This window comes from Thalassophryne amazonica, chromosome 3 (assembly GCF_902500255.1).
Source record: "Thalassophryne amazonica chromosome 3, fThaAma1.1, whole genome shotgun sequence".
NCBI classification, from domain to species: Eukaryota; Metazoa; Chordata; class Actinopteri; order Batrachoidiformes; family Batrachoididae; genus Thalassophryne; species Thalassophryne amazonica.
The window spans coordinates 5,440,269-5,467,137 of NC_047105.1; the positions used below are offsets into that span (position 1 = coordinate 5,440,269).

Sequence of the window (26,869 nt, forward strand, 5' to 3'; positions counted from 1 at the left end):
TCTAGATCTGCCACACCTGTGAGGTGGGATGGATTATCTTGACAAAGGAGGAGTGCTCACTAACACAGATTTAGACAGATTTCTGAACAATATTTGAGAGGAATAGGTCTTTTGTGCAAATAGAAAATGTTTTAGATCTTTGAGTTCAGATCATGAAACGTGGGTGCAAAAACAAAAGTGTTGTGTTTATATTTTTGTTCAGTGTGTGTGTATGTGTTTTACTTGTGACCTTACACAAGTAAGGTCTAACCTTACTAACCCCCAGAGCAGCAGTGGTAAGGAAAAACTCCCTCTGAGGAAGAAACCTCACGCAGACCAGACTCAAAGGGGTGGCCCTCTGCTTGGGCCATGCTACAGACATAAATTACAGAACAATTCACAAAACAAATATACAGGAAATGCTGTTGGTGCACAGGACAGGAGGGTTTTCAGCACAAATATCACACCCATCTCTGGATGGAGCCACACCTCAAACAGAGAGAAAAAAAAAAACAGAATCAGGCATCAGAAAGACAAGAAATACAGTATAATTTGTCAGCATTAAACAACAAGAAAAACAGGAAATACTAAGGTGATCGCCGGCCACTAGCCCTAAGATTCACTAAAAGACTCAGAATTTAGGTAAAGTTGAGGCCGTGGCACGTTCCATTTCCTAATAAAATGAATTTAAAAGAGTAAAAAGCGCAGAACTATACTATGCCAGTATGCTAGTCATACAAAAGGGAAAATAAGTGAAAATCTCCACAGAATCTGACTGTTTTATTGACGCAGGGAGATCATTCCACAGAACAGGGGCACGATAAGAGAAAGCTCTATGACCCGCAGACTTTTTATTCACCCTAGGGACACAAAGTAGTCCTGCACTCTGAGAATGCAAAGCCCGGGCCGGTACGTAAGGTTTAATTAGGTCAGCTAAGTAGGGAGGTGCCAGTCCGTGAACAATTTTATAGGTTAGTAGAAGAACCTTAAAATCTGATCTCACTGGGACAGGAAGCCAGTGAAGAGATGCCAAAATGGGTGTAATGTGGTCGAACTCTGGGTGTAATGTTGTCGAACTGGCTGCAGCATTTTGAACCAATTGGAGACCCCTAATGCTGGACTACGGTAAACCAGAAAATAGAACATTGCAGTAGTTCAATCTAGAAGAGACAAACACATGAATCAGGGTCTCAGCATCAGATGGGACGAATCTTTGCTATATTTCGCAGGTGGAAGAAAGCAGTCCTCCTAATATTTCTAATGTGGAGGTCAAGGACAATGTAGGATCAAAAATTACCCCAAGGTTCCTCACTTTGTCAGTGTGATGTATGACACACGATCCTAGGCTAAGCGTTAACTGGTCAAATTGATGCAGATGTCTCACTGGACCAAGAACCATCATTTCAATCTTATCAGAGTTTAAAAGTAGGAAGATTCTAGACATCCAGCTTCTCAGTGATGCAAGGCAATCTTTTAAGGATTTCATGTGAATGAGATTACCAGCAGTTATCAGCATGCATAACTGAGTATCATCAGCATAGCAGTGAAAGGTAATCCCAAAGCGCTGCAATATGTGCCCAAGGGGTGCTATATATAATGGAGAAAAGCAGGGGACCTAAGACAGACCCCCGTGGAACCCCAAATTTCATGTGACTAAGGTAGAGGTAGTGTTACTGTACAAAACACAGTGAGAACAACTGGTCAAGTACGACGTCAGCCATGCAAGGGCACTCCCAGTAATCCCAAAAGGATTTTCCAGCCTATCAAGTAGAATATGATGATCCACTGTATCAAACGCAGCACCGAGATCTAACAGCAACAGAACTGTAGTGGTGTCCGAATCCACTGTAAGCAGAAAATCATTCACCGCTTTAGCGAGAGCCGTCTCTGTGGAATGATATTTTCTAAAAGCAGACTGCAGTGGCTCAAAGAGATTATTCTCAGTAAGATAGTCCTCGAGCTGCCGTGACACCACTTTTTCCAGAATTTTAGAGCAAAATGATATATTTGATATTGGCCGATAGTTTTTCAATACACTAGGGTCAAGATTAGATTTCTTAAGTAATGGTTTAATCACTGCAGATATAGAACATTTAGGAACAGATATTGAGAGATTAATAATTTCCAGCACAGTCGGCCCAAGAGTGGGCCACAGGTCCTTAAACAGTTTTGTTGGTATAGGATCAAATAAACAGGTTGTGCTTTTTGTTGACATTACGAGTTTCGTCAGCACGCCGAGTGAGATACTATCAAATTCTGTAAATCTAGGTAATACCTCAGTAATTGCGCCCACCTCAATAGCAGGGTGTAGTGCCTGGTTTAAGGCATGCTGGGATATGTTTAACCTAATGTCTTTATTTTCTTCTCAAAGTAATCTAGGAAATCTTGTGCTGTAAAAGGAGAGCAAACTACAGGTGGTTGTCCATGAACAAGTGTTGCCACCGTGTCGAACTTTAAGTTATGCTTGTTTTTTTGATCAAATCAGAGTAATAGGTCCACTTTGTAGCCAGTAATGCATGCTTATGGTCTAAGATAGCATCACGCCACACGAGGTGGAATACTTCTAATTTTGAACAACGCCATTTCCGTTCTGGACCTCTAGCCTTATTCTTGAGGTCACGCAGGTAATCACTGAACCAAGGTGACAGCTTTCGAGTCAGAATAATCTGCAACCCTGAGAAGTATCTGAAGGAAATTGCTTCATCGGTGAGAGTTACAGACTGAGTCAGCTGTCAGTTTCTGACTGACTTTACAGCCATATCAAAGACACGTGAGCATTACAGCCTTTAACTGCACAAAAAGCAGCTGCCCACATCACACCTGTGTTCTTTACCTGCTGACTGCAGCTTAAGTGTGTGTGTGTGTGTGTTTTTAATTGGATGTTATGTTAAGTTTTTGTCGTTTTAAAAACCTGCTGTCAGTATTTTTACTTTTTTTTTGTTTATTTGGTCAATAATGAAACATACAAACAAAACAAGTATGTAAAAACCAGAAAAACACATACAATTTAAAAAATAAATGTTATTTCCAATGAGGCCATTAGTAAAACAAAGATAACAAATACAATAAATAAATACCAGAGATAACGTATATGTAAAGTCACAAAGATCTAAACCTTTCCCAGAACAGCAGAATAAAAAGGACTAGACGAGGATAAAATAGACTAAAAGTAAATAAAAGAATTAGATTCCTGATTAAAAAGGTGCTGCAGACTTAAAGCTAACTAGAGTGCTACAAGAGCTGACAGCTGACGGATAGCTGACTGAATACTTTGATGTCTGTGTACACAAAGGTAGATTTACCAAATACTTTGTCCTGAGGTAACTGCAGAGAGGACGCACCTGATCATCTGTTGATGTAAATTTTGAACCAACCTGAACTGATCCAAAAAGTATGAAAGAGCCAGAACACGAAGAACTTTAAATACAAAGTTCATCTTGATTTTGGGAAACTGTCTGCTGGCCGCATACAGAACATGGACCCATAGGAACTCACCAGCACCAACATGTGTTCTGACCACTGTGCCTAAGAGAAAACCGACAACCTTATTCTGGGAAATTTGCAGTCTGTCTTTGTATTTTTTAGTTCGCCCACAGCATCCTGACGCACGCACCGTCGGATACAGTACGGCAGTCGACAGTAAATTCTGAGTTTCATGACTTAAAATGTTTTCCTTTAACTTTAATTTAGCATTGGCCTTTAGAACAGCACTGTGTCCTTTCTGTGTGGAGTTTACGTGTTCTCCCCACATTTGTGTGGGTTCCATCTGGGTGCTCCGACTTCCTCTCACATCCAAACACACACAGGTTAGGTTGATTGGAACCTTTAAATTGTTCGTAGGTGTGCATGCGGGTGTGGCTGTGTTTGTTTGTCTATATGTGGCCCTGTGACAGACTGGCATCCTGTCCAGGGTGTTCCCCATCTTGTGTTCTATGACTACTGGGATAGGCTCCAGCCCCCCGCAACCCTTAACTGGACTATGCGGTTGAAGATGAGTGTGTGTGTGAGTGGCCTTTCGAATACTGTCCACTATAAGCTCACCACTCATATAGTGGTCTAAAGTTAGGCCCAAGTACTTGACATGCAGGCATTTCCCATTGCACTGCACCTGTATGGAACTATGTTGACTCTCTTTGATGCAAAGAGAGTCAACACAGTTTTGTCTAAATGAAGGGACAGTCTATTATCAACCACCCAGTCCCAGACTGATTCTAATTCCATATATAATACACACTGAATCACCCCTGGACTCTGCTGAAGTGATGTCATGAACATAGATCAAAATAGTAATGGGCCAAGTATAGACCCTTGAGGGACCCCACAAGAAATGTTTACTGGACGTGATATGCAGCCCCCAAAAGTGACTAATTGTTTTGAGGGTGAAAATAAGCCCTAAACCAGTCAGTAACAACTTGTTGGCAGTTCAACATCTTAAGTTCTTAAATACCAGGTCATGGTCCACTGTATCAAAGACCTTTGGAGGCCCAGCAAAACCATCCCTACATAGTTGTCTTTGTCTTGTTCATGCCTGATGTAGTCAATAAGGTGAACCAGACAGCTATCGGTCAAGCACGTAAAACAAAAGCCTGACTGATACTCAAAGGAGGTCATTACATGACACACAGTGGCACAGCTGGTCAGACACCACTGTCTCGAACACTTTAGAAGTGGGACTGAGAACTGATATGAGTCTGTAACTGGCAGGATCTAGCTGACTCCGTTTTGTGAATAAGCCTAACCTTTGCTAATTTAGCTGGTATAGAATTACACCAGTTCATGATGACTGATTTAAAATATGAGCAAGGTGTAACAATATAGGCTAAGCTTAGCGCCATCTTTCACTTTTCCTCTTACTGTGCAAGTGCAGGATTACTATTTTTTTTTAAACCTTAGGAAATTTTTAGTTTTTTATTTTTCTTACGGTGTGAGACTGCAGGCTGTTACAGTATTTTCTTACCATGTGAAGCTGCAGGTTGTTACGGTATTTTACGGTTGTTTTCTTACAGTGTGTAACAGCATGCTGTTACGGTATTTTACAGTTGTTTTCTTACAGCATGAAACATCAGGTTGTTACGGTATTTTACGGTTGTCTTCTTACAGTGTGAAACAGCATGCTGTTACGGTATTTTACAGTTGTTTTCTTACAGTGTGAAACAGCATGCTGTTACGGTATTTTACGGTTGTCTTCTTACAGTGTGAAACAGCATGCTGTTACGGTATTTTACAGTTGTTTTCTTACAGTGTGAAACATCAGGTTGTTACGGTATTTTACGGTTGTCTTCTTACAGTGTGAAACAGCAGGCTGTTACGGTATTTTACGGTTGTCTTCTTACAGTGTGACACATCAGGTTGTTACGGTATTTTACGGTTGTCTTCTTACAGTGTGAAACATCAGGTTGTTACGCTATTTTACGGTTGTTTTCTTACAGTGTGAAACATCAGGTTGTTACGCTATTTTACGGTTGTCTTCTTACAGTGTGAAACAGCATGCTGTTACGGTATTTTACGGTTATCTTCTTACAGTGTGAAACAGCATGCTGTTACGGTATTTTACAGTTGTTTTCTTACAGTGTGAAACAGCATGCTGTTACGGTATTTTACAGTTGTTTTCTTACAGTGTGAAACATCAGGTTGTTACGGTATTTTACGGTTGTCTTCTTACAGTGTGAAACAGCAGGTTGTTATGCTATTTTACGGTTGTTTTCTTACAGTGTGAAACAGCATGCTGTTACGGTATTTTACAGTTGTTTTCTTACAGTGTGAAATATCAGGGTGTTACGGTATTTTACGGTTGTCTTCTTACAGTGTGAAACAGCATGCTGTTGCGGTATTTTACAGTTGTTTTCTTACAGTGTGAAACATCATGCTGTTACGGTATTTTACAGTTGTTTTCTTACAGTGTGAAACATCAGGTTGTTACGGTATTTTACGGTTGTCTTCTTACAGTGTGAAACAGCAGGCTGTTTCTGTATTTTACGGTTGTCTTCTTACAGTGTGAAACATCAGGTTGTTACGGTATTTTAGGGTTGTCTTCTTACAGTGTGAAACAGCAGGTTGTTACGCTATTTTACGGTTGTTTTCTTACAGTGTGAAACAGCAGGTTGTTACGGTATTTTACGGTTGTCTTCTTACAGTGTGAAACATCAGGTTGTTACGGTATTTTACGGTTGTCTTCTTACAGTGTGAAACATCAGGTTGTTACGGTATTTTACGGTTGTTTTCTTACAGTGTGAAACATCAGGTTGTTACGGTATTTTACGGTTGTCTTCTTACAGTGTGAAACATCAGGCTGTTATGGTATTTTACGGTTGTCTTCTTACAGTAAAGAAAGAAGTACAGTAAACTGGTCTTGTTAGGAGAGACGGCATCCATCCCACTTTGGATGGAGCAGCTCTCATTTCTAGAAATCTGGCCAATTTTCTTAAATCCTCCAAACCGTGACTATCCAGGGTTGGGACCATGAAGCAGAGTTGTAGTCTTACACACCTCTCTGCAGCTTCTCTCCCCCTGCCATCCCCTCACTACCCCATCCCCGTAGAGACGGTGCCTGCTCCCAGACCACCAACAACCAGTAAAAATCTATTTAAGCATAAAAATTCAAAAAGAAAAAATAATATAGCACCTTCAACTGCACCACAGACTAAAACAGTTAAATGTGGTCTATTAAACATTAGGTCTCTCTCTTCTAAGTCCCTGTTAGTAAATGATATAATAATTGATCAACATATTGATTTATTCTGCCTTTCAGAAACCTGGTTCAGCAGGATGAATATGTTAGTTTAAATGAGTCAACACCCCCGAGTCACACTAACTGTCAGAATGCTCGTAGCACGGGCCGAGGCGGAGGATTAGCAGCAATCTTCCATTCCGGCTTATTAATCAAGGAAGCCCTACCATTATTTAATGCTTCGATCTTAAATATGATCAATCTATCTTTATTAGTTGGCTATGTACCACAGGCTTTTAAGGTGGCAGTAATTAAACCATTACTTAAAAAGCCATCACTTGACCCAGCTATCTTAGCTAATTATAGGCCAATCTCCAACCTTCCTTTTCTCTCAAAAAATCTTGAAAGGCTAGTTGTAAAACAGCTAACTGATCATCTGCAGAGGAATGGTCTATTTGAAGAGTTTCAGTCAGGTTTTAGAATTCATCATAGTACAGAAAAACCATTAGTGAAGGTTACAAATGATCTTCTTATGGCCTCAAACAGTGGACTCATCTCTGTGCTTGTTCTGTTAGACCTCAGTGCTGCTTTTGATACTGTTGACCATAAAATTTTATTACAGAGATTAGAGCATGCCATAGGTATTAAAGGCACTGCGCTGCAGTGGTTTGAATCATATTTATCTAATAGATTACAATTTGTTCATGTAAATGGGGAGTCTTCTTCACAGACTAGGGTTAATTATGGAGTTCCACAAGGTTCTGTGCTAGGACCAATTTTATTCACTTTATACATGTTTCCCTTAGGCAGTATTATTAGACGGCATTGCTTAAATTTTCATTGTTACGCAGATGATACCCAGCTTTATCTATCCATGAAGCCAGAGGACACACACCAATTAGCTAAACTGCAGGATTGTCTTACAGACATAAAGACATGGATGACCTCTAATTTCCTGCTTTTAAACTCAGATAAAACTGAAGTTATTGTACTTGGCCCCACAAATCTTAGAAACATGGTGTCTAACCAGATCCTTACTCTGGATGGCATTACCCTGACCTCTAGTAATACTGTGAGAAATCTTGGAGTCATTTTTTATCAGGATATGTCATTCAATGCGCATATTAAACAAATATGTAGGACTGCTTTTTTGCATTTACGCAATATCTCTAAAATTAGAAAGGTCTTGTCTCAGAGTGATGCTGAAAAACTAATTCATGCATTTATTTCCTCTAGGTTGGACTATTGTAATTCATTATTATCAGGTTGTCTAACGGGGACTAGAAGGAGAGAGCATATCTCACCCATATTGGCCTCTCTTCATTGGCTTCCTGTTAATTCTAGAATAGAATTTAAAATTCTTCTTCTTACTTATAAGGTTTTGAATAATCAGGTCCCATCTTATCTTAGGGACCTCATAGTACCATATCACCCCAATAGAGCGCTTCACTCTCTGACTGCAGGCTTACTTGTAGTTCCTAGGGTTTGTAAGAGTAGAATGGGAGGCAGAGCCTTCAGCTTTCAGGCTCCTCTCCTGTGGAACCAGCTCCCAATTCAGATCAGGGAGACAGACACCCTCTCTACTTTTAAGATTAGGCTTAAAACTTTCCTTTTTGCTAAAGCTTATAGTTAGGGCTGGATCAGGTGACCCTGAACCATCCCTTAGTTATGCTGCTATAGACGTAGACTGGGGGGTTCCCATGATGCACTGAGTGTTTCTTTCTCCTTTTGCTCTGTATGCACCACTCTGCATTTAATCATTCCTGTTAAAAGGGAGTTTTTCCTTCCCACTGTCGCCAAGTGCTTGCTCACAGGGGGTCGTTTTGACCGTTGGGGTTTTTACGTAATTATTGTATGGCCTTGCCTTACAATATAAAGCGCCTTGGGGCAACTGTTTGTTGTGATTTGGCACTATATATATAAAATTGATTGATTGATTACAGTGTGAAACATCAGGTTGTTACGGTATTTTACGGTTGTTTTCTTTCAGTGTAAAACAGCAGGTTGTTACGGTATTTTACGGTTGTTTTCTTTCAGTGTAAAACAGCAGATTGTTACGGTATTTTACGGTTGTTTTCTTACAGTGTGAAACAGCAGGTTGTTACGGTATTTTACGGTTGTTTTCTTACAGTGTGAAACAGCAGGTTGTTACGGTATTTTACGGTTGTTTTCTTACAGTGTGAAACAGCAGGTTGTTACGGTATTTTACGGTTGTTTTCTTTCAGTGTAAAACAGCAGATTGTTACGGTATTTTACGGTTGTTTTCTTACAGTGTGAAACAGCAGGTTGTTACGGTATTTTACGGTTGTTTTCTTTCAGTGTAAAACAGCAGGTTGTTACGGTATTTTACGGTTGTTTTCTTTCAGTGTAAAACAGCAGATTGTTACGGTATTTTACGGTTGTTTTCTTACAGTGTAAAACAGCAGGTTGTTACGGTATTTTACGGTTGTTTTCTTTCAGTGTAAAACAGCAGATTGTTACGGTATTTTACGGTTGTTTTCTTACAGTGTGAAACAGCAGGTTGTTACGGTATTTTACGGTTGTTTTCTTACAGTGTGAAACAGCAGGTTGTTACGGTATTTTACGGTTGTTTTCTTACAGTGTAAAACAGCAGGTTGTTACGGTATTTTACGGTTGTTTTCTTACAGTGTGAAACAGCAGGTTGTTACGGTATTTTACGGTTGTTTTCTTACAGTGTGAAACAGCAGATTGTTACGGTATTTTACGGTTGTTTTCTTACAGTGTAAAACAGCAGGTTGTTACGGTATTTTACGGTTGTTTTCTTTCAGTGTAAAACAGCAGATTGTTACGGTATTTTACGGTTGTTTTCTTACAGTGTGAAACAGCAGGTTGTTACGGTATTTTACGGTTGTTTTCTTACAGTGTGAAACAGCAGGTTGTTACGGTATTTTACGGTTGTTTTCTTTCAGTGTAAAACAGCAGATTGTTACGGTATTTTACGGTTGTTTTCTTACAGTGTGAAACAGCAGGTTGTTACGGTATTTTACGGTTGTTTTCTTACAGTGTGAAACAGCAGGTTGTTACGGTATTTTACGGTTGTTTTCTTTCAGTGTAAAACAGCAGATTGTTACGGTATTTTACGGTTGTTTTCTTACAGTGTGAAACAGCAGATTGTTACGGTATTTTACGGTTGTTTTCTTACAGTGTGAAACAGCAGGTTGTTACGGTATTTTACGGTTGGCTTCTTACCGTGTGAGACTGCAGGTTCTGGCTGGCTTCGATCACCGCCGTCAGCGGCACCGTATCGTCCAGCAGCAGCCTGCCGGAGGTCGGTTTGTCCAGGAAAGACATCCCGGAGGGTTAACGGGAAGCGTGTCAAACACTGGACGCGTATCGGTGAGAAGAAACGGTCAGAGCGGCGGACGAACACCCGCAGCCCGACAGCTTAGCTGTTAGCTTAGCTTCACTGTAACCAGGAAGCGCTGACAGCACTGACGTCACAACGCTGCCGGGAAACACACCTGCGCCACCTACAGGTGACGCGTAGGAACTATCTGGCCTAATGTAAACAATGTTAAAAAACAAAACAAAAAAACAAAAAACAAAAAAAAACTTCATTTATGACAAACGGCTTATTTTGTGCATGAAAGCAGACACGTTGTTCTGTTCCGCGTCCGGGCGCGTTGTTCTTTCATTTCAGTAGCAAGTCAGCAGCTAAAACTCTTGTGCATCTCTGGGACAAGAATTAATTTAAAAAATAAGCATGACTTCATATGTCAAGTCTCTCAAGAGGTGAAGTTTAATGTTCTGAAAAAAATGTCCATCTGATAAATTAAAGAACAATGGTTTTCAAAAAGAAATACATTCATTCATTTTCTATACCAGCTTACTCCACTTAAGTTTAAAAGAAATACTTTTTTTTTAAATTCCACACTTTTCTAAATTAAAAGGTCCACACCTGTTTCTGGGGGCTGCATCCTGTCCACGAGGTTTGACTTTATTCAAATCGTGCAACAAAAACCCAAACTTTAAGAATTCAGAAGAGTGAAATTATTCAGAAACATGTCTGTTATCAAATATCCAGAGCAAAGCTCCACTTTTCTACCACAGAGTCTGTCATCAAATATCCAGAGCGAAGCTCCGCTTTCATACCGCAGTCAGTCATCAAATATCCAGAGCAAAGCTCTGCTTTTCTACCGCAGAGTCCATCATCAAATATCCAGAACTAAGCTCCACTTTTCTACCTCAGAGTCAGTCATCAAATATCCAGAGCGAAGCTCCACTTTTCTACCGCAAAGTCAGTCATCAAATATCCAGAGCAAAGCTCCGCTTTTCTACCGCAGAGTCTGTCATCAAATATCCAGAGCAAAGCTCCGCTTTTCTACCGCAGAGTCAGTCATCAAATATCCAGAGCGAAGCTCCACTTTTCTACCGCAAAGTCAGTCATCAAATATCCAGAGCAAAGCTCTGCTTTTCTACCGCAGAGTCAGTCATCAAATATCCAGAGCGAAGCTCCGCTTTTCTACCGCAGTCCAAATCCTGAGTACTGAATTGTCTGCTCCCTATAAAAGCTCTGAACATTCCAAACATTCTGGATCTACGATGTCGATGTGGAATCTGCTGCTTTGAATAATCAGCCGGTAGAAAAACTTGTAGTTCCTCTAAAAACATCATCCTAATTTCAGGGTGTGGAACTGGTGTCCACGGTGGAAATGCACCTTCTGACGTTTACCGTTCTAGCTGTTCCAACTTTGGTAAGGTTGCTGTGAACTCTGATCTTTGACCTCCTTATCTCACTTTTGTCGCTCCTCCTCCGGAACCATCACCGTCACCTCCCCCTCCATCACAACCTTGTCCTTGACAGAGCACGTGACCGCAATAAAAGCAAATGACATCTTTATCTTGCGGATCTCGGCCTCGGCCAGCACCTCCTCACCGACGTAAAGCGGTGCCGGGAAGTGAATCTCCTGGTGGAGGAGGACGCAGCCATGGCCAGGCATCTTGGTGCCCAGCACGGCAGATATCAGGCCGTTGATCAGGATGCCGTGGACGATGGGGGCCTTAAAGGAGGTGGTGCTGGCGTAGGCTGGGTCCAGGTGTAGCGGATTGATGTCACCTGTCAGCTTGGCAAACAGCTCCAAGTCTGTGGAGGAGAAGGACGTGGTGAGGGAGGCATGCTGGCCGACATGAAGAAAGCGGCAAACAGGACGAGTCAGCGCTGTGAGGACGGTGACGTAAGACGGTATCCGGAAGGCGTTCCTCCACATTGTTAGCCTCCAATAATCTTCTGTTAGCATGAGCTACGGCTCCGTTAGTCCAGCTTCAGCTCACGACTGTTTCCTGTCAGCGCCAAAAGGAACGGAGACACCTGAAGACACACGAGACAAATCTGGTTGAGTCCAGATCAAGACTGCATAAAGGCTTCATGGTTAAAAAAAATTAAAATTGTCAATCACATCACGTAATGATGTCAAACAAAGCCCAAGAAAATTGGCTGGCAGCAGCACTCATTAAGTGTAACGGTAGTTACCTGCTAGTTAAGACATATTAGGCCTTAATTAAATGCTAGTTAAGACACACTGAATGAATGAAATAATGAATTTATTTATTCGGCACACAGACAAACAATAGCATAAACAAAAACTCATAAAAAGAACAACGTAACAGTGAACCCGTGTGGCCAAAAGGGTGAAAGCAGAAGCAAAGCTTGTAAATACCCTCCCCATATACCATAAAAAATAATGTATACATACATACATACACACACACACACACACTCACAATACCAAAGAAATGCGCACGAACAATTTAACTTAATCAATGCACTAAAGTTTCAAAACACAACCAAACAAGCAATAGTGCATAATCCCAAGCACAATAACATAACTGATAAACCTAATTCTTCAAACTATAATGAGTAATTATGTTATTTTTATAAAGCCTTTTAAAGCCAAGTAAGGTACCAAGTCATTTAATATTCTAATCCAATTACATTTTTTCCACAAATTCTGATTGGTTAATTGTGTGAGATTTCAGACCGTATAATATCGGGTGCAAGGTCGCAAAATATTTGATGATTTCACATTTAATGTATTAGTCCACGCACTGACCGGCTGCATGCTGCTACGCAGATACCAATAATGGCGCTATTAGCTGAGAGCGAGAGAAACTCGCGTATGGACGACGATGCCGAAATTGGTGAACTTAAGCTCCGCTAACGCATCGCTGGTCAAGCTCAATTTGCGATAGTATAACCAGCATGAATGTCTGCAAATCAGACAACAATTATTCCCTAATTATCAGGACAGTTATTCAATCAATCAATCAATTTTTTTATATAGCGCCAAATCACAACAAACAGTTGCCCCAAGGCGCTTTATATTGTAAGGCAAGGCCATACAATAATTATGTAAAACCCCAACGGTCAAAACGACCCCCTGTGAGCAAGCACTTGGCTACAGTGGGAAGGAAAAACTCCCTTTTAACAGGAAGAAACCTCCAGCAGAACCAGGCTCAGGGAGGGGCAGTCTTCTGCTGGGACTGGTTGGGGCTGAGGGAGAGAACCAGGAAAAAGACATGCTGTGGAGGGGAGCAGAGATCGATCACTAATGATTAAATGCAGAGTGGTGCATACAGAGCAAAAAGAGAAAGAAACAGTGCATCATGGGAACCCCCCAGCAGTCTACGTCTATAGCAGCATAACTAAGGGATGGTTCAGGGTCACCTGATCCAGCCCTAACTATAAGCTTTAGCAAAAAGGAAAGTTTTAAGCCTAATCTTAAAAGTAGAGAGGGTGTCTGTCTCCCTGATCTGAATTGGGAGCTGGTTCCACAGGAGAGGAGCCTGAAAGCTGAAGGCTCTGCCTCCCATTCTACTCTTACAAACCCTAGGAACTACAAGTAAGCCTGCAGTCTGAGAGCAAAGCGCTCTATTGGGGTGATATGGTACTATGAGGTCCCTAAGATAAGATGGGACCTGATTATTCAAAACCTTATAAGTAAGAAGAAGAATTTTAAATTCTATTCTAGAATTAACAGGAAGCCAATGAAGAGAGGCCAATATGGGTGAGATATGCTCTCTCCTAGTCCCCGTCAGTACTCTAGCTGCAGCATTTTGAATTAACTGAAGGCTTTTTAGGGAACTTTTAGGACAACCTGATAATAATGAATTACAATAGTCCAGCCTAGAGGAAATAAATGCATGAATTAGTTTTTCAGCATCACTCTGAGACAAGACCTTTCTGATTTTAGAGATATTGCGTAAATGCAAAAAAGCAGTCCTACATATTTGTTTAATATGCGCTTTGAATGACATATCCTGATCAAAAATGACTCCAAGATTTCTCACAGTATTACTAGAGGTCAGGGTAATGCCATCCAGAGTAAGGATCTGGTTAGACACCATGTTTCTAAGATTTGTGGGGCCAAGTACAATAACTTCAGTTTTATCTGAGTTTAAAAGCAGGAAATTAGAGGTCATCCATGTCTTTATGTCTGTAAGACAATCCTGCAGTTTAGCTAATTGGTGTGTGTCCTCTGGCTTCATGGATAGATAAAGCTGGGTATCATCTGCGTAACAATGAAAATTTAAGCAATACCGTCTAATAATACTACCTAAGGGAAGCATGTATAAAGTGAATAAAATTGGTCCTAGCACAGAACCTTGTGGAACTCCATAATTAACTTTAGTCTGTGAAGAAGATTCCCCATTTACATGAACAAATTGTAATCTATTAGACAAATATGATTCAAACCACCGCAGCGCAGTGCCTTTAATACCTATGGCATGCTCTAATCTCTGTAATAAAATTTTATGGTCAACAGTATCAAAAGCAGCACTGAGGTCTAACAGAACAAGCACAGAGATGAGTCCACTGTCCGAGGCCATAAGAAGATCATTTGTAACCTTCACTAATGCTGTTTCTGTACTATGATGAATTCTAAAACCTGACTGAAACTCTTCAAATAGACCATTCCTCTGCAGATGATCAGTTAGCTGTTTTACAACTACCCTTTCAAGAATTTTTGAGAGAAAAGGAAGGTTGGAGATTGGCCTATAATTAGCTAAGATAGCTGGGTCAAGTGATGGCTTTTTAAGTAATGGTTTAATTACTGCCACCTTAAAAGCCTGTGGTACATAGCCAACTAACAAAGATAGATTGATCATATTTAAGATCGAAGCATTAAATAATGGTAGGGCTTCCTTGAGCAGCCTGGTAGGAATGGGGTCTAATAAACATGTTGATGGTTTGGATGAAGTAACTAATGAAAATAACTCAGACAGAACAATCGGAGAGAAAGAGTCTAACCAAATACCGGCATCACTGAAAGCAGCCAAAGATAACGATACGTCTTTGGGATGGTTATGAGTAATTTTTTCTCTAATAGTTAAAATTTTGTTAGCAAAGAAAGTCATGAAGTCATTACTAGTTAAAGTTAATGGAATACTCAGCTCAATAGAGCTCTGACTCTTTGTCAGCTTGGCTACAGTGCTGAAAAGAAACCTGGGGTTGTTCTTATTTTCTTCAATTAGTGATGAGTAGAAAGATGTCCTAGCTTTACGGAGGGCTTTTTTATAGAGCAACAGACTCTTTTTCCAGGCTAAGTGAAGATCTTCTAAATTAGTGAGACGCCATTTCCTCTCCAACTTATGGGTTATCTGCTTTAAGCTACGAGTTTGTGAGTTATACCACGGAGTCAGGCACTTCTGATTTAAAGCTCTCTTTTTTAGAGGAGCTACAGCATCCAAAGTTGTCTTCAATGAGGATGTAAAACTATTGACGAGATACTCTATCTCACTTACAGAGTTTAGGTAGCTACTCTGCACTGTGTTGGTACATGGCATTAGAGAACATAAAGAAGGAATCATATCCTTAAACCTAGTTACAGCGCTTTCTGAAAGACTTCTAGTGTAATGAAACTTATTCCCCACTGCTGGGTAGTCCATCAGAGTAAATGTAAATGTTATTAAGAAATGATCAGACAGAAGGGAGTTTTCAGGGAATACTGTTAAGTCTTCTATTTCCATACCATAAGTCAGAACAAGATCTAAGATATGATTAAAGTGGTGGGTGGACTCATTTACTTTTTGAGCAAAGCCAATAGAGTCTAATAATAGATTAAATGCAGTGTTGAGGCTGTCATTCTCAGCATCTGTGTGGATGTTAAAATCGCCCACTATAATTATCTTATCTGAGCTAAGCACTAAGTCAGACAAAAGGTCTGAAAATTCACAGAGAAACTCACAGTAATGACCAGGTGGACGATAGATAATAACAAATAAAACTGGTTTTTGGGACTTCCAATTTGGATGGACAAGACTAAGAGTCAAGCTTTCAAATGAATTAAAGCTCTGTCTGGGTTTTTGATTAATTAATAAGCTGGAATGGAAGATTGCTGCTAATCCTCCGCCCCGGCCCGTGCTACGAGCATTCTGACAGTTAGTGTGACTCGGGGGTGTTGACTCATTTAAACTAACATATTCATCCTGCTGTAACCAGGTTTCTGTAAGGCAGAATAAATCAATATGTTGATCAATTATTATATCATTTACCAACAGGGACTTAGAAGAGAGAGACCTAATGTTTAATAGACCACATTTAACTGTTTTAGTCTGTGGTGCAGTTGAAGGTGCTATATTATTTTTTCTTTTTGAATTTTTATGCTTAAATAGATTTTTGCTGGTTATTGGTGGTCTGAGAGCAGGCACCATCTCTACGGGGATGGGGTAATGAGGGGATGGCAGGGGGAGAGAAGCTGCAGAGAGGTGTGTAAGACTACAACTCTGCTTCCTGGTCCCAACCCTGGATAGTCACAGTTTGGAGGATTTAAGAAAATTGGCCAGATTTCTAGAAATGAGAGCTGCTCCATCCAAAGTGGGATGGATGCCGTCTCTCCTAACAAGACCAGGTTTTCCCCAGAAGCTTTGCCAATTATCTATGAAGCCCACCTCATTTTTTGGACACCACTCAGACAGCCAGCAATTCAAGGAGAACATGCGGCTAAACATGTCACTCCCGGTCTGATTGGGGAGGGGCCCAGAGAAAACTACAGAGTCCGACATTGTTTTTGCAAAGTTACACACCGATTTAATGTTAATTTTAGTGACCTCCGATTGGCGTAACCGGGTGTCATTACTGCCGACGTGAATTACAATCTTACCAAATTTACGCTTAGCCTTAGCCAGCAGTTTCAAATTTCCTTCAATGTTGCCTGCTCTGGCCCCCGGAAGACAATTGACTATGGTTGCTGGTGTCGCTAACTTCACATTTCTCAAAACAGAGTCGCCAATAACCAGAGTTTGATCCTCGGCGGGTGTGTCGTCGAGTGGGGAAAATGGTTAGAAATGTGAACGGGTTGGCGGTGTACACGGGGCTTCTGTTTAGGACTACGCTTCCTCCTCACAGTCACCCAGTCGGCCTGCTTTCCCGGCTGCTCGGGATCTGCCAGGGGGTAACTAACGGCGGCTAAGCTACCTTGGTCCGCACCGACTACAGGGGCCTGGCTAGCTGTAGAATTTTCCACGGTGCGGAGCCGAGTCTCCAATTCGCCCAGCCTGGCCTCCAAAGCTATGAATAAGCTACACTTATTACAAGTACCATTACTGCTAAAGGAGGCCGAGGAATAACTAAACATTTCACACCCAGAGCAGAAAAGTGCGGGAGAGACAGGAGAAGCCGCCATGCTAAATCGGCTAAGAGCTAGAGAGACCTAATGTTTAATAGACCACATTTAACTGTTTTAGTCTGTGGTGCAGTTGAAGGTGCTATATTATTTTTTCTTTTTGAATTTTTATGCTTAAATAGATTTTTGCTGGTTATTGGTGGTCTGAGAGCAGGCACCATCTCTACGGGGATGGGGTAATGAGGGGATGGCAGGGGGAGAGAAGCTGCAGAGAGGTGTGTAAGACTACAACTCTGCTTCCTGGTCCCAACCCTGGATAGTCACAGTTTGGAGGATTTAAGAAAATTGGCCAGATTTCTAGAAATGAGAGCTGCTCTATCCAAAGTGGGATGGATGCCGTCTCTCCTAACAAGACCAGGTTTTCCCCAGAAGCTTTGCCAATTATCTATGAAGCCCACCTCATTTTTTGGACACCACTCAGACAGCCAGCAATTCAAGGAGAACATGCGGCTAAACATGTCACTCCCGGTCCGATTGGGGAGGGGCCCAGAGAAAACTACAGAGTCCGACATTGTTTTTGCAAAGTTACACACCGATTTAATGTTAATTTTAGTGACCTCCGATTGGCGTAACCGGGTGTCATTACTGCCGACGTGAATTACAATCTTACCAAATTTACGCTTAGCCTTAGCCAGCAGTTTCAAATTTCCTTCAATGTTGCCTGCTCTGGCCCCCGGAAGACAATTGACTATGGTTGCTGGTGTCGCTAACTTCACATTTCTCAAAACAGAGTCGCCAATAACCAGAGTTTGATCCTCGGCGGGTGTGTCGTCGAGTGGGGAAAATGGTTAGAAATGTGAACGGGTTGGCGGTGTACACGGGGCTTCTGTTTAGGACTACGCTTCCTCCTCACAGTCACCCAGTCGGCCTGCTTTCCCGGCTGCTCGGGATCTGCCAGGGGGTAACTAACGGCGGCTAAGCTACCTTGGTCCGCACCGACTACAGGGGCCTGGCTAGCTGTAGAATTTTCCACGGTGCGGAGCCGAGTCTCCAATTCGCCCAGCCTGGCCTCCAAAGCTATGAATAAGCTACACTTATTACAAGTACCATTACTGCTAAAGGAGGCCGAGGAATAACTAAACATTTCACACCCAGAGCAGAAAAGTGCGGGAGAGACAGGAGAAGCCGCCATGCTAAATCGGCTAAGAGCTAGAGAGACCTAATGTTTAATAGACCACATTTAACTGTTTTATTCCAAATATTAACACCTTCAATGGAAACACAATGACTTTTTACTGTAGTTCAGATCTTTAATTTGTCAAAAAATAATGTTACTCTCAAAATGGAACTGGAGTCCCGCAGTTTAAACAGATCCTGGACAAAATGCTGCAGCTAGAGTACTAACAGGGACTAGAAGGAGAGAGCATATCTCACCCATATTGGCCTCTCTTCATTGGCTTCCTGTTAATTCTAGAATATAATTTAAAATTCTTCTTCTTACTTATAAGGTTTTGAATAATCAGGTCCCATCTTATCTTAGGGACCTCGTAGTACCATATCACCCCAATAGAGCGCTTCGCTCTCAGACTGCAGGCTTACTTGTAGTTCCTAGGGTTTGTAAGAGTAGAATGGGAGGCAGAGCCTTCAGCTTTCAGGCTCCTCTCCTGTGGAACCAGCTCCCAATTCAGATCAGGGAGACAGACACCCTCTCTACTTTTAAGATTAGGCTTAAAACTTTCCTTTTTGCTAAAGCTTATAGTTAGGGCTGGATCAGGTGACCCTGAACCATCCCTTAGTTATGCTGCTATAGACGTAGACTGCTGGGGGGTTCCCATGATGCACTGAGTGTTTCTTTCTCTTTTTGCTCTGTATGCACCACTCTGCATTTAATCATTAGTGATCGATCTCTGCTCCCCTCCACAGCATGTCTTTTTCCTGGTTCTCTCCCTCAGCCCCAACCAGTCCCAGCAGAAGACTGCCCCTCCCTGAGCCTGGTTCTGCTGGAGGTTTCTTCCTGTTAAAAGGGAGTTTTTCCTTCCCACTGTAGCCAAGTGCTTGCTCACAGGGGGTTGTTTTGACCGTTGGGGTTTTACATAATTATTGTATGGCCTTGCCTTACAATATAAAGCGCCTTGGGGCAACTGTTTGTTGTGATTTGGCGCTATATAAAAAATTAATTGATTGATTGATTGATTGACATGTTGAGGCAAAAGTTTATTTTTAACTTTGTACATAATTTGTATTGTGATGTAATCAACCAAGTCCCAGAATAAATAAAAACAATTGTAAACAGGCAAATAATGGATTTGTGGGCTCACAATATGTTTTATTACTGAAAATTCTTGCAGCTTTCTTTTGCAACAAAAATATTGGATTAGTATTAACTCTATATGTATTTCCCCAAACCTCAGCACAGTACGTCGTATATGGAACAAGTAATGAATGATATAAAATGGTTAGTGAATGTTGGGAGAGGAAGTCTTGTGCTTGATGCAGAATTGCAATGGACCTTGGCATTTTAGATTTAACATATTTAATGCTTTTCCGGTTTAATTTATTATCAATAAAAACAGCAAGAAATTTTGTATCTGTTACAATTTCAATATCATATAATAATAAATTCCTGTTTAAGTTCCTGGACTTATTACCAAATATGATACTCTTAGTTTTACCAAAATGGAGTGATAATTTGTTTGAATTGGTCATTGTTTAAATTTCTGTAATTCATTCTGCATCGTGTCCAGGAGCTGTCCCAAATGATCCCTACTACAAAACACAGTTGTATCATCAGCAAATAAAATACAACTTGCGGACTTGGAAAACAAACATATATCATTAACATACAAAAGAAACAGCAATGGGCCATGGACTGAACCCTGGGGAACCCCACAAGTATTCTTCAAGAATTCAGAAGTTGTCCCACCAATGTGGACCAATGCGTAAGTAGCTTGCTATCCAATCATGTGCCAATCCAGATACCATACATCTGTAATTTGTCCAACAGCAAAGTATGATCTATAGTATCAAATGCTTTCTATAAATAAAAAACCCTACAGTATATTGCTTATTTTCAATCGCGTTAGAAATTTGTTCAACGAAATCCATTACAGCCAATGAAGTAGTGTGATTCTTTCTAAAACCGTATTGCTGCTTGCTAAGGATATGATGTTTTGTTAAGAAATCATTTAATTGTAGTTAATTTGAAATTTGAAAAAAACATGTTTGTCACCAGATTTAAACAACGGTAACAGCTATTTTCATTTTGAAAGGAAATTTCCCAGTCATTAATGACAAATTTCAGATGTTTAGACTTAACAATACAATCAATAATATTTTTAATCAAAAAACTATCAAAATTGTCACTGTAAGTTGATTTTTTTCCCCTTACATTTATGAACTATGTTAATTTCTTTTTCATCCGTTCCTTAAATGAACATTGAATCTAGAATGGTTTTGTTTATGTAATCCAAAGAGCATGTTTTAGAAGATACAATTAAATTTGCTCTTTTTTTTTACCCACGTTAACAAAATATCCATTAAAATGATCTGCTATAGCTTTGTTTTCTTTGTGTCAGTATTTGTATAAAAGTAAGCAGGATATTTTTAACAACTTTTTTCTTATTTATGATTTGATTTAAAAACTTCCAAGTACTCTTCATATTCATTTTATTTTTTCCAATAAATCACCATAGTACTGCCTTTTACAAGACTGCATAATGCTAGTTAGTTAGTTTTTACATTATTAGGCCTAACGTTAAGTAAATGCTAGTTGAGCTACAGTAGGAGAGACCAGGATTAACCAAATCTAGTTGCCTGCTTTTGTGAAACTGAGTCATGGCTAAAATCAGCCAGGAAAAAAAAAATATTGCCAATGAATCTGCGATCTGGGTTTGGTGAGATGAGAAATAACGTCAACCAAACACATATCATTCACATGACAGTGAAGAGGAACTCTGGGGGTAGTCCAGCTGACCTGCAGCACTCTGAAGGCACAGGACTGGTTCTGATAGAACCCCAGCAGTGTTAGGGAGCTCCATAGCTTCACCAAACCACTAGAACACAAAGAGCAAGAAGTCATCTTCTCCAAACATATAGAACACAAAGAGCAAGAAGACGTCATCTTCTCCAAACATCTAGAGGTGCAGCTTAGCTAAAACTTCCATAACAACTGTTCATTTTGTCATGAAAGCACCAAATTTGGCACACATATCCTAAATAAGCTTATGTTTATTTTCACATGTCAAGGCATCCTGGAGCTGACCTCTAATGACCTACAGGGGTCAATGAAGAATTAGACAGGGGTCATGTTCCAGTCATATTGAAAGGTATGCCATTTTGTTGTCTGATCATAAAGATACTAAAAATGTATAGTATAGCATAAGAAAAAGTGATTCCAGTTTTGAGATCACCCAGAATATATTCTGGAGCTCAGATCCAGATTCCAATTCTATAAATGTAAATTCTAGAAACTAAACCCACAACTTAATTATGTTGTGTGTGTGTTGGCATCAAATCCAAGCAGCAAAAATTTAGATTAACATAAAATACAACTTAAATTGAGAGAGACTACATCTCTCGGCTGGCTTGGGAACGTCTTGGGGTTCCCCCGGAGTTGCTGGGTGTGTGTGGATCGGGAGGTCTGGGCGGCTTTGCTTGAGCTGCTGCCCCCGCGACCTGACTCCGGATAAAGCGGAAGAAAATGGATGGATGGATGGACAACTTAAATTTCCATGAGATGATGATGAAGTCTGAACTCTGAAATAGAACTCACCTGCTGTAGACGCGGAGAAAACCAATGCGGGATTCTTCATCATACTTCAGCAGGTCAAACGGCAGCGCTGCTCCAACCTAAAATACAGGTTTAAAAAAAAAATCTATATATTATTACCCTAAGAAGCTACTCCCCCTCCTCCTGAGGGCCACAGATCTCTGGCTCTATATTATCAGATGGCAGCCACTGAAGATATCCAAGCCTGGTGCCGTCGTGCCCCGGCGCGCATCACTGTGTGCATGTGTGGAAAACAGGACGTGGAACTCTGATCTCCAAAACCAAACTCCACTTAAAACTGTCATTTTGTTACCAGTAATGTTTGTTATTATTATTTATTCATGATGCATTCAGGTGTCGTCGAGGAACTGACCTCTCCGTACAGGTTCCTCAGGCCGGTAGTGATGAACAGCTTCAGTTCGACGGCGCTCAGTCTGGTAGCCGCGTCCTCCAGAACGCTGCAGAACAAAAGTTAAAGACCGTCAATCTATAGAAGTATAAAGGCTAAACACATTATTACACTTTTTTGATCTCATAACAACTTTATGGCAACAAAACAATAAACAAAAGGTGAGTTGATAACATAGGTAAACATCTGTGTGACTTACAGGCAGATCTTCAGGTAGTGATAGGTGGAGGCGTTCTTTAAAACAAGCCGTTCGTAGGCTGCAGGTTGGTCCTTCACGTCGGCACGCTGCATTCTATCAAAACATCCGTGAGTGCTTCATCAGCTGCTTCTTCTTAAAAAAAACAAAAAACAAAAAAAAACATAACAGGTTCAACAATAACAATAAATTTCCTCAAAGTTTCAAACTTTCATCTTAAAAACAGAATTTGAGAAAACTCCAAATGAAACCTTTATCCTGCAACAAGCTCAGCAACAGACCGGAATCTGAACACAGGAGATCAAAAGTGGAACCCTGAACTGAGCAAGAACCCTGTGGCAGGTCCAGGAGGATGTCGAGGAGGAGAAAGCCCTCTATAATAGCTTATAATAAAAAAATAAAAATAAACCTGTTACTCAACAAGCAATGATCCACTTTTATATTACTGTTTGATGATTCTATGAAGCTATGAATCTATTTATTTATTACAACACAGACAGTAATGTTTTCACTGACATTTGTCTGTTTGTTAGCAGGATAACTCAAAACATAATGATGAGTGGATTTCAGTAAAGTTTGGTGATCAGATAGACAATAGTTCTGGAGGTGACTTGGATTCAGAAGAAAGTTTGGCAGCGACATTTACCTTAAAACATCATGACAGGACACTGCTGAAATTTGGTAAGTAGACTGATCATGTTGCAGAAAATGAGGGATTTTATTTTGAATTTGATCCGGAGCATGATTTGGATCCAGGACCCAGAAGACGTTTTCAGCCTTGGTGGAGGTATGAGCACCTTATAGTTTTTTTAAATACATATTTTATTCTTCTCGTCTCCGCTGAAAAACTGAGGACTTGTCTCACAATTTATACCATTAATTTATTCAATAATTTCAGCCATTTCCTGTTTCACACACAAGTCTTGGATGGAGGTATGTGTGAACCATGCACACCATCAGCTCCACAAAGATCCATCCAGCTGATTGATTTGGTTTGAAATGCAGCTGGATGATGCGACATACTGTGTGTGACATCAGCAACTAATCAATAATGAAGTTTGTGGCTCTGATCCATTTGTCTGTCTCACCTAAACCCATCCTGCACTGATGCTGTTCCTGGAACCTTTTGAGGGACATTATGTGAAACTGAAAAACTGATGGTCCACCAGAAATTGTGGACAAACCCTGAATGTCCATTCGATCTTTGTCTCAGCACACATACATACAGCGGATATACAAAGTCTGCACACATATTTGGGCTTTCACACATTTTAATTTTTCTATGCCATTTAAAAATAAAATATGGGATTTCCACAAAATTTCTAAAACTTTTCAACTTTTAAAATCAAACACAAATCTCTACACCGTGATATAAATTATAAGTATCAGACACAATGATGGTTTTCATCACTTTTACAGTCATGTTTTAAACACAAATCAGGGGATGAACACATGAACATTTCCATTTGTCCTGAAATTTAAAGTGTAGTATTGTACACTTTTAGAATCCTACAAGGTTTTTTTTTTAATTCAAGTTATTTGAAATGAAAATGTTTATTGCATCACTTCATATGGAAGAATCACAGCATACAGTTCAAAATATAGATAATGACAGATTTAGGATCATAAAATAACATGAAACCACAGAACAATCATCACAAGGTAATAGAGTGAAACAGTATTTCAATTATATCAAAATTATGCGATAACTTGACAGACAACACCAGTCTGTGTATTCTGTCTGATTTAAAAACTGTGAATATTTTTGAATATTACATTGTATTAAGCATTGTTTTATTTACCCTACTGTCACAAAATTCGCGCTGCGCCCGTGTGCTTCATTTTTATACTCATTTTAAAAGGAGCTAACAGCTAGCTGAAGGTTAGCTCGCAGAAGTGAACAGTTAAGCTAAAAAAAAAACAACTAATGCCCTGTGAAAGATGTACGTTTCCTTACCGCGTCACGATTCAACGCAGACTGTAAATTAAAATCACGGAATGTAAATTAAAAACACGGACTTTAAACACAGCACACGGTCTCAGCAACCTGACCGCATTATGACTGCGCATGCGCCAAGCAGAGCGTGACGTCAGCGCCCAGTGATCAGAGCGCGGTGAGATGGATCACTCTGCTGTCTGAACCAACCACCAAAAACACAAACTGGAAAACGTCGTTTTCGTCTTTTTCTCCAAATGACCAATTTAAAATCACCTGGAGATATAATTTGATATATTTTTCCATTTCATGCTTCTTTAACTGGAGACATTTTAAAATATAAAGAAAATGATACAAGAAGATCTAAAACGACACCTCACAAGAACTAATTATAAAAAAGGTGAAAAACGCTGAATGAATAATTCCCAATTACACCTTTATTTTGAAAATAATTCAGGAAGCAGCAGCTTTAATTTGTGGTTCAGTGACGTCACAACAGCACGTGTTGCGTTTCAGTGAGAATAGTAGAAAAAGCTTGAATCTTCGACTGGACTGGGTTGCTTGACGCGAGGACGTTTCGCTTCAAATCGCAGACGCTTCCTCAGCTAAAATTCTTGCTCTGGTGGTCTGACTTCTGTCTTGACTCTTGTAGAGAGGAATAATCAAGAAGTCACAAAAGCTGGAGTTTTAAACCTAACCAGACCCCTCCTACCCAGAGGCAGACAGTGAGAAGTGAGAAGTGCTCAAAATCTGACAGGTGTTTTTATTTCACACACAAACGATGATGTCATCACTCTGAAGTGATGCTTGTTGCTTTGCTAATTTAACATAAGCATTTGGCTTCATCCTTTTCTCCATGAGGTCAAAGGTTTTCTTCAGGAATGTTTCTTCATGACTTCGCCCTCACCTGTCTGGGCAGACAGGAAGTCAGTGATGAGCTTGGCAGTTTTTCTGGGCCTCTCCAGTGCCACAGAGTGACCACAGTGGTCCAACAGCACCACTTGGCACCCGGGCACTGCCTTCTGCAGCACCGTCGCCCCAGAAACATCCAGAACCTGCCAGAGGAGGAAAAAAAACCCTCAGGTTAGCGATGGTGGTCGGGATGAAACACGGGTCACGTCTACTGCTGTATTTTCTCAAAAAGCCTGGCTTCAATTAACTCGATAGTTTAAGTCTGGCTTTGTCTGTTCCTAATGTCAGACGAACCAGAGGCCTCATGTACAAAGGCTGCGTACGCACAAAAACGTGGCGTACAGCCGTCTCCACGCTAACGTTCAGATGTATCAAAAGTGAAATGAAGGTAGAAATGTGTGGTGCGCCACGGCACGTTCATGGCTGGGTTACACATGTAGAGGTGATGGTGGGAAACTGTTAATAGTGTGAAAACATGAAGTCATCAGAGTGATGTGCACATCAGAGACACACTGATGAATTTTTAACACACCCACGTGTTTGCAGTTATATGGGTGAATATAAATACATGCGTAAAGTGATGCATAAAATGGCACCAACAGTGGCTGCGTTAGAATCAGAGGACCTTGCATATGGTGCAATCCAGCATAAGCATGTATTCAGGAAACATGAGGATTTACTTGCAAATGATGATAATTAGCTTATAAACCGATTTTGATTACTAAGGCCGCTGTTACTGGAGGTGTGCACAGAACTGCGGCCGTCCCAGAGTGCAACATGGTGATGAGCCAGGAGGTTGTTTGTGCCCACACAGGTGCTGACCACGCTGCGCTTCCTGGCAACAGGGGCATTCCAGCGGGAGCTGGCCAACTGGTCAGGAGTGTGCCAGTCAGCCTTGACCCGAGCCACCAGCTGTGTGGAACACAATCACCCGAATGTCATCCAGGTACATCACATTCCAACATTAAAGCACAATTTGCACTGAGAGGCGGTTTCCCGAATGCAGTCAAAGCTACTGACTGCACACATATTGCTAAGGCACCATCACATGATAAATTTGTTTTTGTTAAAAGGAAACATTTTCATTCCATCAATGTCCAAATCACAGGTGATGCACAAATGCATTGAATTGGATCAATCAATCAATCAATTTTTTTATATAGCGCCAAATCACAACAAACAGTTGCCCCAAGGCGCTTTATATTGTAAGGCAAGGCCATACAATAATTATGTAAAACCCCAACGGTCAAAACGACCCCCTGTGAGCAAGCACTTGGCTACAGTGGGAAGGAAAAACTCCCTTTTAACAGGAAGAAACCTCCAGCAGAACCAGGCTCAGGGAGGGGCAGTCTTCTGCTGGGACTGGTTGGGGCTGAGGGAGAGAACCAGGAAAAAGACATGCTGTGGAGGGGAGCAGAG

At 40.8% G+C, this 26,869-nt stretch overlaps 4 protein-coding genes across 11 annotated transcripts in view; all 4 read right to left on the reverse strand.

The window, feature by feature from the left end:
- The window catches only part of pxk (PX domain containing serine/threonine kinase), a 69,626-nt gene extending 59,517 nt beyond the window's left edge, over positions 1 to 10,109 (reverse strand). For 4 of the 5 annotated variants that reach the window (XM_034165024.1, XM_034165031.1, XM_034165039.1 and 1 more), the window contains exon 1: positions 9,857 to 10,109. In XM_034165024.1, the coding sequence (XP_034020915.1) occupies positions 9,857 to 9,958 (102 nt within the window). In that variant the 5' untranslated portion in view covers positions 9,959 to 10,109. Of the gene's footprint in view, positions 1 to 4,900; positions 4,913 to 9,856 lie in introns of those variants that run through there. The other variant, XM_034165052.1, reaches the window with a different exon arrangement.
- Positions 10,110 to 10,989: 880 nt separating this feature from the next.
- LOC117505430 (hydroxyacyl-thioester dehydratase type 2, mitochondrial-like) lies at positions 10,990 to 11,919 on the reverse strand. Its single transcript, XM_034165076.1, has one exon. It carries the CDS (start codon positions 11,902 to 11,904, stop codon positions 11,401 to 11,403), a length of 504 nt encoding a protein of 167 aa, XP_034020967.1. The 5' UTR covers positions 11,905 to 11,919; the 3' UTR covers positions 10,990 to 11,400.
- Positions 11,845 to 25,412, reverse strand: rpp14 (ribonuclease P/MRP 14 subunit). 3 transcript variants are annotated; one of them, XM_034165106.1, is made up of 7 exons: positions 24,560 to 25,412; positions 22,854 to 22,985; positions 22,606 to 22,737; positions 22,371 to 22,455; positions 22,001 to 22,077; positions 21,203 to 21,281; positions 11,845 to 11,975 (listed from the first exon to the last, which is right to left on the reverse strand). In XM_034165106.1, exons 3-7 carry the CDS (start codon positions 22,695 to 22,697, stop codon positions 11,919 to 11,921), a joined length of 390 nt encoding a protein of 129 aa, XP_034020997.1. In that variant the 5' UTR covers positions 22,698 to 22,737; positions 22,854 to 22,985; positions 24,560 to 25,412; the 3' UTR covers positions 11,845 to 11,918. The 3 variants fall into 3 exon arrangements, with proteins under 3 accessions (XP_034020997.1, XP_034020986.1, XP_034020978.1); XM_034165095.1 differs by lacking the exon at positions 22,854 to 22,985 and having other exon boundaries at positions 22,606 to 22,734; XM_034165087.1 differs by lacking the exon at positions 22,854 to 22,985.
- Positions 25,413 to 26,869, reverse strand: part of LOC117505414 (monoacylglycerol lipase abhd6-B-like) — a 39,461-nt gene continuing 38,004 nt past the window's right edge. For both annotated transcript variants that reach the window (XM_034165062.1, XM_034165069.1), the window contains exon 9: positions 25,413 to 25,593. In XM_034165062.1, coding sequence (XP_034020953.1) covers positions 25,414 to 25,593 — 180 coding nt within the window. In that variant the 3' untranslated portion in view covers position 25,413. The remainder of the gene's footprint in view (positions 25,594 to 26,869) is intronic.